Source organism: Triticum aestivum, chromosome 3A (assembly GCF_018294505.1).
Source record: "Triticum aestivum cultivar Chinese Spring chromosome 3A, IWGSC CS RefSeq v2.1, whole genome shotgun sequence".
Lineage (NCBI taxonomy): Eukaryota > Viridiplantae > Streptophyta > Magnoliopsida > Poales > Poaceae > Triticum > Triticum aestivum.
Genome location: NC_057800.1, coordinates 714,405,625 through 714,421,990, shown reverse-complemented (window position 1 = coordinate 714,421,990; position 16,366 = coordinate 714,405,625). Strand labels below are relative to the sequence as shown.

The 16,366-nt window shown below is 48.8% G+C and overlaps 1 protein-coding gene across 1 annotated transcript; it reads left to right on the top strand.

The window, feature by feature from the left end:
- Positions 1-4,590: 4,590 nt before the first annotated feature.
- Positions 4,591-9,529, top strand: LOC123059364 (B3 domain-containing protein Os03g0619600). Its single transcript, XM_044481948.1, has 10 exons — positions 4,591-4,641; positions 4,769-5,051; positions 5,167-5,198; positions 5,697-5,798; positions 6,332-6,443; positions 6,515-6,714; positions 6,989-7,253; positions 8,697-8,808; positions 8,913-9,105; positions 9,239-9,529. Exons 1-10 carry the CDS (start codon positions 4,591-4,593, stop codon positions 9,527-9,529), a joined length of 1,641 nt encoding a protein of 546 aa, XP_044337883.1.
- The last annotated feature ends 6,837 nt before the right edge of the window (positions 9,530-16,366 follow it).

Here is a 16,366-nt window from a genome sequence, read left to right as displayed (position 1 = left end):
GCATCCAGTTACGTTGTGACGTTTGATAGCATACAAGGTGATACTCCGGTATTCGGGAGTTGAATAATCTCATAGTCAGAGGAACATGTATAAGTCATGAAGAAAGCAATAGCAATAAAACTTAACGATCATAATGCTAAGCTAACGGGTGGTTCTTGTCCATCACATCATTCTCCTAATGATGTGACCCCGTTCATCAAATGACAACACATGTCTATGGTTAGGAAACATAACCATCTTTGATAAACAAGCTAGTCTAGTAGAGGCATACTAGGGACACTTATGTTTTGTCTATGTATTCACACATGTACTAAGTTTCTTGTTAATACAGTTCTAGCATGAATAATAAACATTTATCATAAAATAAGGAAATAAATAATAACTTTATTATTGCCTCTAGGGCATATTTCCTTCACTCACTACAATGCATTACATGGCATGAAATAAAATCTAGCAGTAAGATGGCATGTCTGTGCTCCAATTCAAGTCATGATATAGCTCATATGAAAATCACACAAAATCATGTAAAAATGTTAAAATGGCATATGCTATGACATGTTCATAAACTTGCTGAAATGATGAAATGGATGCCACAGATGGATTGGTGGGATTGTTATTCCCCAAAAACATATATAATATGTAGGGGTTACTGTCGAAAGATATCCACAAATGCAATAAGTTAAATACTGTCTAATATGGAAGCTGACATAATTGGCAATGTTCCAGGAATGAAATGTTCCAGGAAAGATGCCCTTTATAGAAACGGAATAAGCTGAAATTAGAAAAAAGAAAAAAACAGAGGGGAGAGGGGATGACAGGTGGGTCCTGGTCCCCTGGCTCACTGACCAGTGGGTCCCGTGAGGGTCCTACATGGGAGTGGAAGTGGCTGGGCAAAACAAAGGAGAAACAGGGGACTCGCCAACGGCTATCACGACACGGCGGAGGAGGCTGCCGGAGTTTGCTCCAGTGACCAAAAGACATGGCGACGGTGCGCAACGGGATCGCCAGGGGATCCCGCACACACACATGACAAGAACGACGCCGGACAGTGACGGGAGCGAAGCCGACTACGAGGTGATAGAGACGGCGACGACGGAGACGAACGCGATGTGCGAAGGGCCTAGGCGAGAAGCTTCAAGCACTAATCGACACCACACGGTACGACGAACATGACGAACACGCGCGGATGGCCTATGGTGGTCGGAGCACTCGCCGGCAGCGAGGTCTGACGGTGATGAGCTCGGGCGATCATGGCAAACGGCGTCAGAGCATGCAAACGAGGGGGGAAAGGCACGGGGAGGATCAGGAGCTCACCGCGAGCAGGCAAGCATGCTCAGATCGGCGAGAGGGGGACGGAGTCGACGGCGAGGGCAATCGAACAGGTACGGTGGCCGGAGTCGAAGACGAGGAAGAAGGGGCTCATCTTGGCGTCCCCCGATGTTGCAGAGGACGTCATGGACAGAGTCGACGTCGTGGAAGAAGAGGGACAAGGCTGGCGAGGCGGAGGTCGACGGTGAGCATGCCGACGATGAGGTCGCGCTCTCAGGTGAGCTCGGGAAGAGCTCGGGCGGTGGATCTGGTGGCCATCTCACCGGGCGGCGGCGGCGAGAGAAAAGGAGGGAAACCCTAGGGGTTTGTTCGACATGAAGATGAGGCCTATAAGGGGCTAGGGCGAGCAGGTGGACGCACGACGACGCGCTCGGGCTCGCGGTCCCCATGGCGCCGCTGGAGCTTGACGAAAAGGTGGCGCGCGGGTGGCCTGTAGCCCGTCGCTGGCAGGCGGGGCCGGAGTTGACATGCGGCAGAGGGCTAGCGGGGGTACACAGTCGCGTGGGTGAGAAAAAGAAAGAGGAGGAGGCCGCGGAGTGGAGCTAGGCTGCGGGCGCGGGAAAGCTGGGCTGGCCTGGAGGGAGGAGGCCCACGCGGCTGCGGTGCGGGTCTGCTGTTGGTGGGCTGCTGGGCTGATGCCCCTGCTGCTACACTTTCTCTCTCCCTCTGGCTCTTTTCTTTTATTTCCTCAAGCAGAAACAACATGAAAAACACAGAGAGCTTGGGGAAGGCTATGAATAAATAAAAGTATATCTGGAACCCTGGTTTTGTGTAATATTTAACAAAATTGTCTTGGCAATTTTTAGAGCTAGAAAAATAAAACAAGTTTGAATAAAATTCAAACTTGAGGCATTTTTGAACCTAACCAAATCAACTCCAATTGAGATGAAATTTGACAGAGAGGCTAGGGACATGGTGCCAGGTTTATAGGGAGAACTTGAACATTATTGGAGGAGGGTAAAATGTCACTTGCAAAAATAAAGGAAGTAGAAGCAAAGGAGAAGGTGATGATGCATGGTATAAATGCATAGGCAAGCAACAATATCTAACATGGTGCAAGCACAACAAGATGAATACCACAAGGCATATGATGAGCATGGAGAATGCATAATGATAAGAGGCACAAATGCAATATAACAAGTGAGATGAGCATGGTGCAAGAAGCAAAGATATGACAAAGCACTCAACATGAACATGACAACAAACATATATGAATGAAATATGCAAAACAATTATGATAATGCAACAAACACAATAAACACATGTCAACAACTAAAATAAATGGAAGGCATCTGGAGCATCAGTCTTGGGGCGTCGCAACCAGATCCCAGTTGATTATGGATAGCCGGGCGAAAACCATAACAACCGCTGAGGGACACACACAAGATAACCCACATACACCACTCAAAAGAGTTACTTGTCGAGACAGCACGCAGGGGTCATCTCATCACTCCTCCCCTAGAGGCGTCATCGCCATTCCTAAACCCTGAGCAAACGACTCCGACTTCGCAGTCGGCGATCGTCGACTCAACCAACACTTAAGAGGCTATGTGTAGTTGTATGAAGACCTGCGACCAGACAACGTAGCTCCGACCCTGATGAAAAACTATGTAGAACAAAACCAAGCACAACTGGTGCCACGGAAGATTACCGAACAGGCCACCTGCAACTAGTCATTGTACACCACAGGGACCCCGCCGCCGCAGCTTCGACTTCATAGTAACAAACAATTCGAGGCAATCCAGTGGACACGCCGGAGAAGAGCTGACTACCTCAACCATTGCCGCGTCGCCGACTTTGCTCACACCATCATCGTTGCCATAGAAGTCTGGGCGCCAAAACCGCTGTCATCCACTGGCCCCGCTCGCCGATGCCGAGCTCTAAAGACAAAGCACTCAAGAGGGAATTCGACGCCATGGCGCCGCCATCGTCCGATCATACAAGATCAAGGGTTTCCCCATATAGACCGAGATGACTGGATCCGCGTGGGAGGGGTCTGGCAGCAAAGCAGCGATGCCTCCAAAAGGGTCAACTACGGTCACAACAGCCGCCATCGCTGGTCCCGGCATAAAGACGTGACATGGTCTTCTTCCAAACTCCCACACCTCCTAGCCGCTGCCCCAAGGCGTTGTAGCCCGAGGAACCTCGCCGAGTAGCCGCCGCCAACAACACTGCAATACTCGCTGCATCCGGGCCTAGATCCAGCTCTGCCACCACTGTCGTGCCTGCAGGGCGTAGGCACTCAAGCACCGCAAGGACGCAGCCCCACACCGGAGCTCCGACCACTAGTTGGTCGACCACCACCGAGACCGACGCCACAAGTTCCGCTGCTCGCTAGCAGCACTGGCCAGCGACAAGAAACAAGCCCTGTCGCCGTCGGATCCGCACGGGCTTTGCCCGCTGGAGACCACCGGCAGCGACAAGGGGGGGGGGGGGGGGGGGGGGGGAGGGAGGCGCCGGCGAGATGTGTAGTCACCGCCCGTGTCGCCTAGGGAGGGAGCGACGCGGGCCGTTTTCAGTTTTTTTTCTAACATGGAACACATGTTTTCCATTTAAGACACGACAGTATCACCGGTTACAACACGGGTTACATCAACAGGGTAGTCAGAGAACCGAACACGATGAACATCATGATCAAAGGTGCCGCCAACACATGTGCCGGCTTGTTACACACCCTTGAGACATGAAGAACTTCCGCATGAAGAACTGCCGCCGATCCCGTCGCAGCCAGCTGAATTTCACAGTCCCAGTTTCTACATATCATACGCATATATACCCCAACCCCCATGTTTTGACCTGGCATCAAATGCACCGTCCACGTTAATTTTTGCAACATCCTGTGGCGATGGCTTCCACTGGCCTTGTGTTGGGACTTTTTCCTTCTCCTTTGGCACCAAGTGTTCCTGCCATTCCTGAACGTACGTGGTGACGGATAGTGTACTGGAACTCATCCATTGTTTGCCTCCGTTCACCATGGTTACCTCTGTCGCGTTCCGTCCACCATGCGGCAGCGAGCAGTTAGCCACTACTTTCTGCTTATTAATACCTCGGGAATAAGAAGAGACTTCTCAGAGTAATGCCAAGGGAAGATGAGAAGTCAGCATGCAATTGACGCTTAGGGTGCCGCTTCCTTGGTAAATAACTACATATACTTTTGGCCCGTGTTTAAACCTCCAGTCCCTTGACGCTCCTGCTCCTTTACTAAACAGCTTAAAACCGGGCTTCCATTTCCTTCACACATTCTGCTACTTCTAAGGCATCATGGATTTCGAGTTCTTTACGATCATGCTCTCAAATTCGCTAAAGAAGCTGGTACAAAACATCCTAGTTGCACAATCTCTCCCTACTGTTTCGTCTTTCTTTTCTGTTTCTAAGCTTTGATTTTTTGTCATGAATCCGTTTGGTTGGTTCAACACTTCGCCCTTAATCCTTCTCGCAGAGGCTGCCACAGAAATTCGCCAAGATGCTCTACGGCCGTGAGCCACGAAAAATGAAGCTCCGGGAGGCTGGGCGCCGGCGCCTCTTGTGGGACGTGGGTGTAGTGCTCGACGCGGAGGGCCACATCTACCTGGGTCACGGGTGGAAGCAGTTCGCCCAGGCTCATGATCTTCGGCTCGGGCACTTCCTAGTCTTAAGCCACGACGGCCACGACGTGCTCACCGTGAAGGTGTTCGACGGGAGCATGTGCCGCAGGGACTACCAGCACGACGACGATGCTAGTACGCCCTTCTTTGTCTTGCTCTCAGTACGTAATTGTAGCTTGTGTAAGAATAAGTGAAGGAAGACTTCATTGCGTTTCGTCAGGCAACAGCAGCAGCGACAGTGGCAACACCTTGTACGGGACCAGCGGCGACAGTGGCAATACCTTGGTAAGCTTTTTGTGCCATAGTTCACTCTTTGCTTGAATTTTAGTCATGCGTATTCTCTTCTTCAATTCTGTAGTGTTTAATTGCTCTCTTTCCCGCAATATTCATGACAGTTCTGTTTCCCCCTTTGACCATGTACCCCACTTTAGTTTGAGACATGGATCTTCTTGCCTCCTTTTCCTTGCATTCTTGATTATATGTTATTTTCAATTAGTTAAATGATTTTCAAATCATTTACCCAGTTTCCCACATGAAAAGACTTTATTACTATGGCGAATTTGCATGTTTTCTCATCATGTACATGGTTCCATCTCTGGCACAGCAGGGAGCAGAGGGGGAATGGGCAGAGGAACACAACGTGGAGCAGGTAACCGAGTTCTCTAAATTCTACAATATTCATGGATCTTCTTGCCTCCTTTTCGTTGCATTCTTGATTATATGTCATTTTCAGTTGCCTAGTTTCCCAGATGAAAAGACTATTTCTATGCCAAATTTGCATGTTTTCTCATCATGTACATGGTTCGACCTCTGGCACAGCAGGGAGCAGAACGGGAAGGGGAAGCACCATCACAAACAGGGCCAGAGGAACATCGCGTGGAGCAGGTATCCGAGTTCTCTAAATTCTTCACCTCTAGGAAGTTTGCACTTTCCGATTTATTCTGCTGCCCAAATCAAGGATGAAGTGTTAAAGTGTATATATGCAGTCAAAATTAAGCTCTGATGCATACAACAGATATTAGATGCCTGAATTATACAGTAAATAAATTTACAAACAGCTAATGAATTTATTAGGAATCATATAGCAGTGCATATGTAGATGCTGCATCAACTTTTCATATATCCAGGGAGCACATATATAATTGCCAGTTGCATAACTGTCACTTGATTAGAGTATGCTGCATATTGTTCAATTACTCTTTCCGTTTCATGTTAATTGAAGTTCTAGGTTTTTTGTAAGTCAAAGTTCCTTAATTTTGACAAAGTCTATTGGAAGATTGGTTAAGACTTCCGAACGAAACTGGGGCGCATGACCAAATCCCACCAAAAGGTCTTATGGCATCAAACAGATTGCGAACGGCTTGAGCTCTGCTTTTGCATTTGGAAGAGGGCATCGTACTGATCTTGACTAATTTCAGGGTGTCAAATTAGTTATGCAAACACCCAGGTGGCTTTATTCCAAGATGAGTAATCCATGCGATTCAGATGGAAGCCAGAAGGAAAGATCTTATTCGTCTGAGGAATTACCAGGTTAAGTATCTACTCAGATTAGTCAGTCACCCTGCAGCACATGTTTTCTTACTGTTGAAACAATTTTACAGCAGAAGACAGTCTATCTGCAGACAATTCTGTGGAGTCAGCTAATCAACGAGCGCTTTCGAATAACTATGTCGTATCAATGCAATGCTATCTTTCAAAAGCACAGAAGGTGAAAATAGATGCTCTTATAGAGAAAATTGAACCTAGATTCACAGTGCTAGTTGTGCAGATGAAGAAGTCAAACATAGAACGGCATACCCTGGTAAGTAACTTTTATCATCTACATTTTGTATGAAAATGGCTCGCTGTCTGTATCAACACATTATCTTGTTGTGATACTATTTAAGTCTGTCAGTATTTTGGTTTTAACTCAAAACTCAGAACGATATGTTTGCAACGAAAAACACATGCGTAACTAAATCAACACTATTGTTGCCTTTGTGACAGTTTTAGATATTTAACTCTTTACTACTTGAGTTATCAGAGATATAACAAGCTTAACAGTATCATCATATTCTGTTCCTTTTCTCAATTAGATAATACAGAAGGATTATGCAATCGAGCACTTTCCATGTGAAGATACAACTGTCATGCTCCAACTGCCTGGGAAGAACAAGGATTGGAAATGCACATTCCGCATAAGGCCATCCGGCGCGTCTGATGCAGGTCGGCGCAGCCTCTATTTGCACAACTTTACCTGTGACAATCATGTTAGGGAGGGTGATATCTGCCTCTTCCAACCAATGACAAATGTTGAGCAGAGAAAATTCGTAGTAAGAGTTCATTTCCTGAACAAAGCATGCATTGATGGCACAACTCAGTCGCAAGCAGGGGAAGGATCAGATTCAGATAGGTGCCCAAAGGAAGGCTCATCTCATTATTGTAAAGCAGCCAATACGCCTGCAGTATCTTATACTTCCAAGGATTTTTCAGGTCAAGTTTGTTCTGAAGTCAAATCAGTTACCCACTTACCCTTTGTGCTCTTACTCTAGAATTGTTTTTACTGCAGAAGAGAATCCATCTGCTTATGAGTCTGTGAAGTTACATGTTCCTCGGATGCCATCAAAGGATTATGTCTTAGCAGGAAAATCTGATCTTACACTAGCACAGGAGAAAAAGATACAAGCACTTGTAGGGAAAATTCGACCTGGAATCCCGGTGCTCGTTGCTCAGATGAAAAAGAGCAACCTAGAATCGGGTCGTGGTACTCTGGTACGATTCGTTTCACCATCCGTATTATGTTTCCTGCACCTTGTAATTTTCTTCCTCTTTGCATTTCCTTCATCCGCACTCCCCCCAAGAACAACTCAAAGGCGGTTCACCAATACGGACATCACTAAATTTTGGCGGACACGTCCGGACGTATCCCCGGACAGGAATAGGGGTGGAGGACATCTAACTAGGGTCACCATATAAAAAATGGACACTAAATTTTCAATAATTATTCAAATAATTTTACATAGCAAAATGGTCGGACCCTACTTTTTCTACTATTCGTCGGATATGGGCACGTGGCCCATGTTCTACTCTTCATCGGAGTCTGCCTGTCCGTCGATGTCACTGGTGGAGTTGGGGTTGATGATTGAGCCGGACCAACTGGCCTCTTCATCGTTGTGGCCTGGAGCGATCTGCATCAGACCCGGTCTCCATGTTTCGTCAGGTTGGGACAGTTAGGAGCAATCTGCTGATTTGTGTTAATAAAATGAAAAGCTGCAGTCTCAGTGTTTTGTTAAACAATAATAACTGAATTGCTCATTGTCTGCAGCAATGTACATTTTATTGTCTTGATATTTGTTTAGGGAAGTCAGTGTTTTGTTTCTAACTCGAACGTGTGAAGCATATGTTTGCAACAAAATGCTTAAATCAACATTATTAGTTGAAGCCATATGTATCAGAACAATTTAGCCTTTGTGACAGTGTTAACTTCTTATCTCCTTAGTGCTTCAGCTATCATAATTACATTCTGTCTCTTTTTCAATTAGGCAATACCCAAGGATTATGCACTCAAATACTTTCCATGTGAAAGTACAAGTATGATGCTCCAGCTGCCTAGTAAGAACAAGGCTTGGAAGTGCAGATTGCATATCAGGCCATCTGGCGTGCGTAATCCAGGTCGGTGCAGCCTTTATTGGGGTTCCTTTGCCAGTGACAATCATGTTAAGAAGGGTGATATCTGTCTCTTCCAACCGACGGCAAATGATAAGAATGGAAGATTAATAATAACAGTCATTGTCGTGATCAAAGCGAGCATTGACCGTTCCCCTCTGGAAAGAACTGACGCTGGCTCAAACCGCGGAAGGCCAAGTGTAAAGATGGTCTTGACAGCCAATGTTAAAGAGGAGCCAGCTAGTGATGGTATGGCGGCATAGCAAAAATTCATGTGGCAAATTTCAATTCACATTCTTTCTATCTGATTATTTTGTTATCCTGGTCAGTTCGAGATATCTCATCTTCTGGTGATGAAGACCATGGATATTCTTACAATTCAGAGGAAGCTTGGGAGCCTCTTTTTGTGCCACCAGACAGACCTCGTCTAACAGATGTGCAGGAGAAGAAAGTATGGAAGAAAATCCATGCTATTAAATCGGAACTGCCCATCTACGTCACGGTTATGAACAAAACCAGTGTTCGTCTCTGCAAGTCACCCTACCTCGTAAGTTCAAAATGAGGGCAATAGTATGTTTTTGTGTAGTGGCCTGTCAGTTTCTCCACTTCATCTGCCTCTTGGCCTAAAAATTACTCTGGTATATATCTGCATCTGCGTCACTAACATCCTTCCTGAACAGACCTTGGGCAAGAAATACGTGTCAAGGTATCTTGAAAAACAGTACTTCACCGGGCATCACGGAAAGAAGAATATGATGACTTTGGTGCTTCAGCGGGAGGGGAAGAACAGGAGGTGGCACACAGAGCTGCGACTAGGAAGTCATCGCGCAACGATCGCTAAAGGATGGACGTCTTTCTCCCGTGACAACCATCTACAGGTGGATGACCTCTGCCTCTTCAAGCTGATGCGGAATGAAGAGACGCTGAAGATGATGGTCCACATCATTCGCCGTAAGAAGTGCTTAGCTTGAGGCATCGTTGCGCTCTTGCTACTCTGATTATCTAGAATCTGTTAAGTGAACAACTAAGTGATTTATTTCCAAATGAGTCGGAGAAGAATGAACTTGTTTATTTTCTATCGTCAGAGGTCATCTCAGTCACTCTGTCAGTGCTTTGTTATATGTTGCTGGATGGTCAATTTAGAAGGACTTGTTAATGTATGTTTTTTGCATGTTTATGGGTGTTCGGGTGCAACGATAAATGAAGTTCCACTCTTTCATGAATTGAGAACGTACAAATGCATTTTTGTATAAAAAAGGAAATACAAATGCATTGCAAACCCCTTTTATAACAATTATAATCATTGCAAACTACTTGTTAATATTAGAGGGTTCTATTATATTAAATCAAAAGGCAATCAAACCAACGCATTATTCTACACAAACAGAATTATTTAATCCATTAATTTTCGTTTAACCACTGAAATCAACAACTTAGATTAATAAAAAAAGGCATATAAATATGTATGGTTTGGACTACATGCTAGTACTGATTTTGTTTTAACGGAACATGGTAGTACCGATTTGTATAGGCATAGACACACAAAAGGACTGGTATCTGTGTTGTGTACTCCATTGATCTCGGTCCCATAATTCATCCTCGAATCATCGTCACCCAATCACCTCTTTGTCTCGCAATCAAGTGAACAAGCGACTAGGTTTCATCTGCCTCCCACAGATCTACCTTGTCTCTGGTGGCCATAGGACTTTGGAGGCTTGGTGGATCCCAACCTTGCCAGCAGAAGGTTCCTACTTCAATTTAATGTGTTTTGTTGAGTTTGATTAGGGTTTGTGTCTTGGTCAAGAAGACGTGGCCGTGACGGCTTCCTATAGAAAGAAGAAGGTTCTTCCTATCTATCTCCTGTCCAGAATATGATAATTTAGTCTGTAGTCTATGTTGTTGAAACGTGGTGGTTTGTTTGTCTTTTGTTTAATTAATATAATTGAGATGCAATCAGAGCCGTTATAATCAGGACCCACGGCACGATTAACAGATCAGATAACTTAGTCTATGTGGTCATATGTGGTGGCTTGTTTATCTTGTGTTTACTCCATATAGTTGAGATGCAATCCAAGACATTATACTCTAGACGCACGACATGGTTAATGGATCAAATAACTTAGTCTATGTTGTCGAATGTGGTGACTTATTTGTCTTCTGTTTTAGTAATATAAATATAATACATTGATATGATCAATCTCACTATGCCATCGCCCAATGAATTCACGGTTTGGCTATTCGCATCACACGACCTTGAGCAAAAACTAATAAAAAATATATTACATTGATGGTATTCTTGTGGCTTTATCAATTTAAACCGGACGATTGTTTGCATATTGGTTCTAAAAATGGTAATTTGTTGGATGTGCAAGTGAAGAAAGGCACGTCAAGGAGACTTCGGTGCCCCTCCGTGGGCAGCCCGGGAGAAACCCTAGCCGTTACCGACACCTCTCCCACCTCTCCTCATCCTCCTTCCACCGCCGCTGGAGGTCTTCGCCTATAGAAGCCGATGTGGCGCCGGGGGAAGTTCCACCAACTCTCGTCCTGGCGTGGCACTCATCTGGCGTCTAGGACTCATGCCGCACTGTTTGGGGAGCTCTAGCGCCAGTTTTGGCTCCTTGTGGCGGCGGTACCTGTGGCCACAGTTGGGGGATGGTAGTGCGGGACAAAGGTACTGGCGAGCAACGCGGTATGGTGGCACGGACGACATAGCGGTCAGGGTGGGCTACCATGCTCAGTCTGTGCCCAGATCTGGCTCCCTCCATGGAGACAGCTGCTTACATTGAACTAGAAAGGTGTTGCCCCACCCCCTAACCCCAAGTGCTAGGTTTGTAGCAAGAAGCTATATTTCTCAGGTGACCTCAAGGTTTATCGAACCAACAGGAGCTTAGTAACACAAGCAATAATCAACACCTACACACCGATGCAAAACTTCTTGAGGACTACTGATATTGCCAGTCCCACTAGCTTGCTAGTTATTACTCCCATAAAGGATGTTGAAATACCTGCCTCCCGAGAGCCTTCACGACATCTGCTTCGCGCAAGTGTGCCACCGGAACCTCGGGCTCTTCGCACCATTCAATCTGGATGAACAACGCGCACTAGGGTTGCTCGTGTGGGGGGTTCATGATGGATGGACCACGGGCGCGCCCGGGGCCACGATCGTGTGGTTTTTTTCGGCACACTCGCATGCGAGATCCCGTGCACTGTCTTCTGCGCGGTGGGCCAGGCTGACCCATCTGTCGGTGTGTTCGCCCCATGTCAGGTTGGTTTGGTCGCGATAGGTAAGTCGTGTGCCGCGCCGCGTAGACCGGCTCGCGGCATCTAGCTCCCACGCCGAGCTAGTTCTATCATGAGAGGCAGGGTGTGCATCACGCCGTCTTATGCTGGCTCGCGCAGAGGAGTCTTATGTCGGCCTTGTTTGCTAGGGCTAGCCGAGCCCTGCACCGCATCCACAACACCACCTCGCGCGTGGGACCATCTTGTCAGCAAAGCCGGACCCGTGCCGGGTTGGTTCGCTCATGCCGCCCTATCCCACGTCGCGTTCGCAGTGCAAGCTCGCATGTGAGGCCAACCAGACAGGACTGTTGGCCTCAAGCCAGGCCAGTTAGCTCAGTCCAGCAGGGTCATGCCCTGCGCTCGCGGTGCCAGCTTGCCCATGGGGCCAGCCTGTGGGAGCAACTAATGAAGGAGCTCTCCTTCGTGAGCCTCCCCAATGATCAGTTGAGGTGGGTGAGGGCGCGCAACTTGGCGCTCCCTGCAGTTTTTTTTCGCACGCGTTTTTGGCTTTTAAGATGATTTTTTTCTCTTTTTCGGCCTTTTGCTTTTTCACCGGTCTTTCTTAGCTTTTGGACCAAAATAACATTAAAAAAATTCGTGAAAAACGCACTTTTTTGTCCACAAGAGGCAAGGATTTGCTTCCGATGGAGCCACGCCCGTTCGTCTTGGAAACGAAAAAAAATATGTTTCATTTTTTCTCCTTTTGCAAGAGGCATGATTTTGCTTTCGCAAGAGGCACAGATTTGCTTCGGCAAGAGGAGCCGTTCCTCTCGGAAACCAAAAAAACTTGTTTTTTTCCTTCGCGAGAGGCATGGTTTTGCTTCCTTGAGAGGCACGGATTTGCTTTCGAGAGAGGCATGACTGTGCCTCTTGGAAACAGAAAAAAATTGATTATTTTTTCTTCCGCGGGAGGCACGGATTTGTTTTCGCGAGAGGCATGACCGCGCTTGTCGGAAACGTAAAAAATGTGTTTTTTTTCCTTTCGTGAGAGGCACGGGTTTAATTAGGCACGGATTTGCTGCCGTGCCTTCTTTGGAAAGGAAAAAATAGTGCTTCCGATTCAATTTATTCGTCCTATTGTTTTGTGAAAAAAAGTTCTTCAAAAGCTATCAATAGGGGATGTAGTTTTAAAGATCTCGACGCGAGGAATTCAACGATAAAAACGGTATAAGATTTGGACACACGGTTTAAGAGATAATTTTTTTTTGAGTAAACGAATCTACGAAAAATGAGAAAACTCTTAGGTTGCGACAAGCGATGCACATGCAGAGCGCCACCTGTTGCAATCTCGGAAGATGGGAGTGATCTTTGGGAGAAGTACTTTTCAATTACTATTAGTGATTTTGGCATGTGTTATTCCGTTGGCCCCACAAGAGTGTGTATTGACGCCGCGCGTGCTATTAGCCCAAGCCGTATGGCAAACCGGCTCAAAGCCCGGCATGGGGGCATACACGCTGCCAAGCGGACCCGGCTGTTACGACGCGAGTCCGGGTATTCCCGGTCGGGGTGTTCTGTGGACTTTTTGGTCTTTTCCTTAAGGCGGTTGCGTTTTCGTGCAAGTTTTTTTTTATGCCGTCGGCTGGACGCGGCGCACGCTCGCATCATAGCGTTCATTTTTGGCGGCTCAGCCATCCTCACGTGTTCAGGATTGGCGAGGCAGCAGGAAGACAGGGGTGGCGGATGGAGGATTCGGTGTTGTCGGCATAAAGGTATCGTCGGCCGCCCTGAATTGTCGTTTGTTCTTGTGTATTGGTCACCGCAAAATCTGTTAGTTGGATGATCTTCGCTATTTATCCTTCACCATGATGTAAGTATTTCTCGTTGCTTTGCTGTTCTTGTCGAATATAGATGGTTCACCCTACTTCGATCGGGTAATTTTTTTCGTCTTCACGTTCGCATTCCCAGTTTCTTTGTTGCCACGGGTGTTTCTCCGTTGCGCTTGTATGCGTGTTTCCGGCGTCGGGTTTGGATGGCCATGCAGTTGGGCTATGCCGGGCGCTCCTCGTTAAGCGTTGCCCGGTCGACGGAGTATCCTTTCTTTTCCGGATCCGTTGTGACAGGTTATGCCGGGCACCTCTCATGAATTGTTCCCGTGTCGATGAGTATCGTCACTTTCCGTGGCCGGTGCGCCGGCCATGCTTCACGGGGGTGCCTTAATTTTTTTGGTCCCGGCGCTTTGGTGCTCGGATGTATGCTTTTACTTTTGGATTGTGTGTGGAGACTTAGAGCATTTTTTTCTTCCCGCAAAGAAAAAAAAAGACTTAGAGCATTTTCAAGAGAAGACGCAGATATAAAAATACCTAATTTTTGCATCTTTAGAGCCTACAAACACTTCTCCAGCAGATGATGATGTAGATGCAAAAATATTTACATCTTTGCCTTCCGAAGATGTAAACTACAACACTTCCTGATGCAAATATACACCTCCATCCACAGGAGATGTAAAAACGGCAGTCGTGCGTCAACTGCCCAACCGTTTCATTTTTTCTGTCTGCCCATTAGTCTCCTGCACGCCACCCGCCGACCCCGCTGCCTCCTGCGCCGCAGCCGCCCACCCCACCGGGGCCTTCGCTGGCGCGACCATCGTCCCCAATTCCCCCGTCGCCGCAATGCCGCCGCCCTGGTTTTGCCCCACCCCGCCGGTCGTCGTCGTGTCTGCCGCCCCGCTGCTGGATTCAGCTGCTCCTCCGCCCCCGCCTCCGGTTCCACGACTGCTCGCCTCCAAATTGACCGAATTGGTCACTTCTTCGCCGCCGCATCGGAGCATCGGAGCATTCATGAAAACTCCATGTGCATTAAGCCAAGACTTCCCCGCACGGACCGGCGCCTGCCGTGCACTCACCTACGTAGAGCACCCGTGTAGCCCGAGGCACTGAGAGGGAGCTTGGGAGATATTGAGGTGCTCGGCAGAGGGAGAGGGGTTCGGTAGGCAGATGGATGAGAGAAACAGAAAAATGGATGGACGGGAAGTCTGTAGGATGGTCACCTCGGTCAATCAGTATGCGCCATTTTGACCATGCCAGATTGCCCAAGTATCAGTGACGGGAGCTAGAGTGTGCCCAGCACTAATAAAATGCCTTTTTTTTTCTTTTTTCGATGGATAAAATGTCATTTCGTCAATCTTAATTACCTCTTTACTATATTTATCACTTAGTACATAACAGGTAGGTCGAACTCATCGCGACGAAAGCCGCTCCGCCCCTTCCCCGCGCCGCATGCCACTCCGGCCGCGGCAGCCACCCACCAGCCTTCATGGCTCGGGCCCGTAGGCCAAGCTGTAGTAGGAGCACCAGCCCGGCTCCCCCCCTGCGCCCGGCTCCTGCATCCCCTCTCCCGGTGGTCCGTCGCATGCCTCGGTTGCAAGCGTGCTCTCCCGGCTGGCCGGCTGTCAGATCCGGGCCTTTTGCCGCGTCTTCTGCTCCGGGGTGAGTCCTCAAACGCTGCCCCTCCCTCCGGACCGGTAGATCTGTTGCCTCTGCCCTCCTCCGGGATCCAACGCCTTAAATCCATCATCGTTGCGCCATCAAACCTTGTCATTTCCCGCCCTCTGGAGGAGGCGGGGGGTTGGGTTCAGGTCCTGTCGCGCAAAAACCGGCGAGCCAGCAAGGGGCCGGCGGGCAATAGTAGGCGCTCAGGGTCTCCTTGCTCGAACTGCGGGCGCGCCTCCATGCCTTCGCCCGGCCGCGAGGCCTTCTTAAGGCGCTTCCGCGGGAGGTGCTTTCGATGCCTGAGCAAGCACCACTGGCGCAAATATTGCCGCGACCTGCTGCGATGCATCTCTTGTGAACGCCAAGGCCACTTCGCCAAAGAGTGTCCCAGCCGCTCCTGCGACCTAGGAGGGGCCGCCCCCGCTAGATCCAAGCCGGCGACAGCACAGGTGCCGGTGCGGGATCGCCTCTGCTTCGACCCCCCTTCTCCCCGCCGCCTCCGTCGGCCCCTCTCCACCAAGCTCCGCCCATGGCTGGCTTCTCCCACGTGGATCCGGCATGGCGGCCTCGCGAGAGCCACAAGATGGTGGTTGCCACGCCGGCCCTAGAGCACGCGGAGTACATCCTCCGGCAGCACGCGGTCACCCTCACGGCTGCGGATCGAGTTCATGCCACAAGCCCCATGGCGGTGGGGAAGGCCATCGACGAGCAGCTCCGCACCCCACCGCACCAGCTTCGCGTCACCGCCCACCACCCCGAGGCCTTCCTGGTGCACTTTGACCTGCCGGCGCACCGTGACAACGCGGTCCGCCGCGGCGTCATCAAGGTGGACGGCTGCAAGTATTTCGTCGCGCCTGGAGCCCGGACGACCATGCGGCCCTCCTGAAGATGTCCCTCCACGTCCGCATCGTCGTCGAGAACCTGCCCATGCAGCTCTAGAGTTTGGAGGGGCGGACAACGCGTTCGGCGACTTCAGCTGCATCGACAGGCTTGACAGCTGCACATACGAGCGTGGCCACACCGAGATGTTCGCGTGCTGGCTGTGGGCCTGGGACGTGGCGCACATCCCGACCAAGAGGGCTCTGTGGGTGCTCAAGCGTG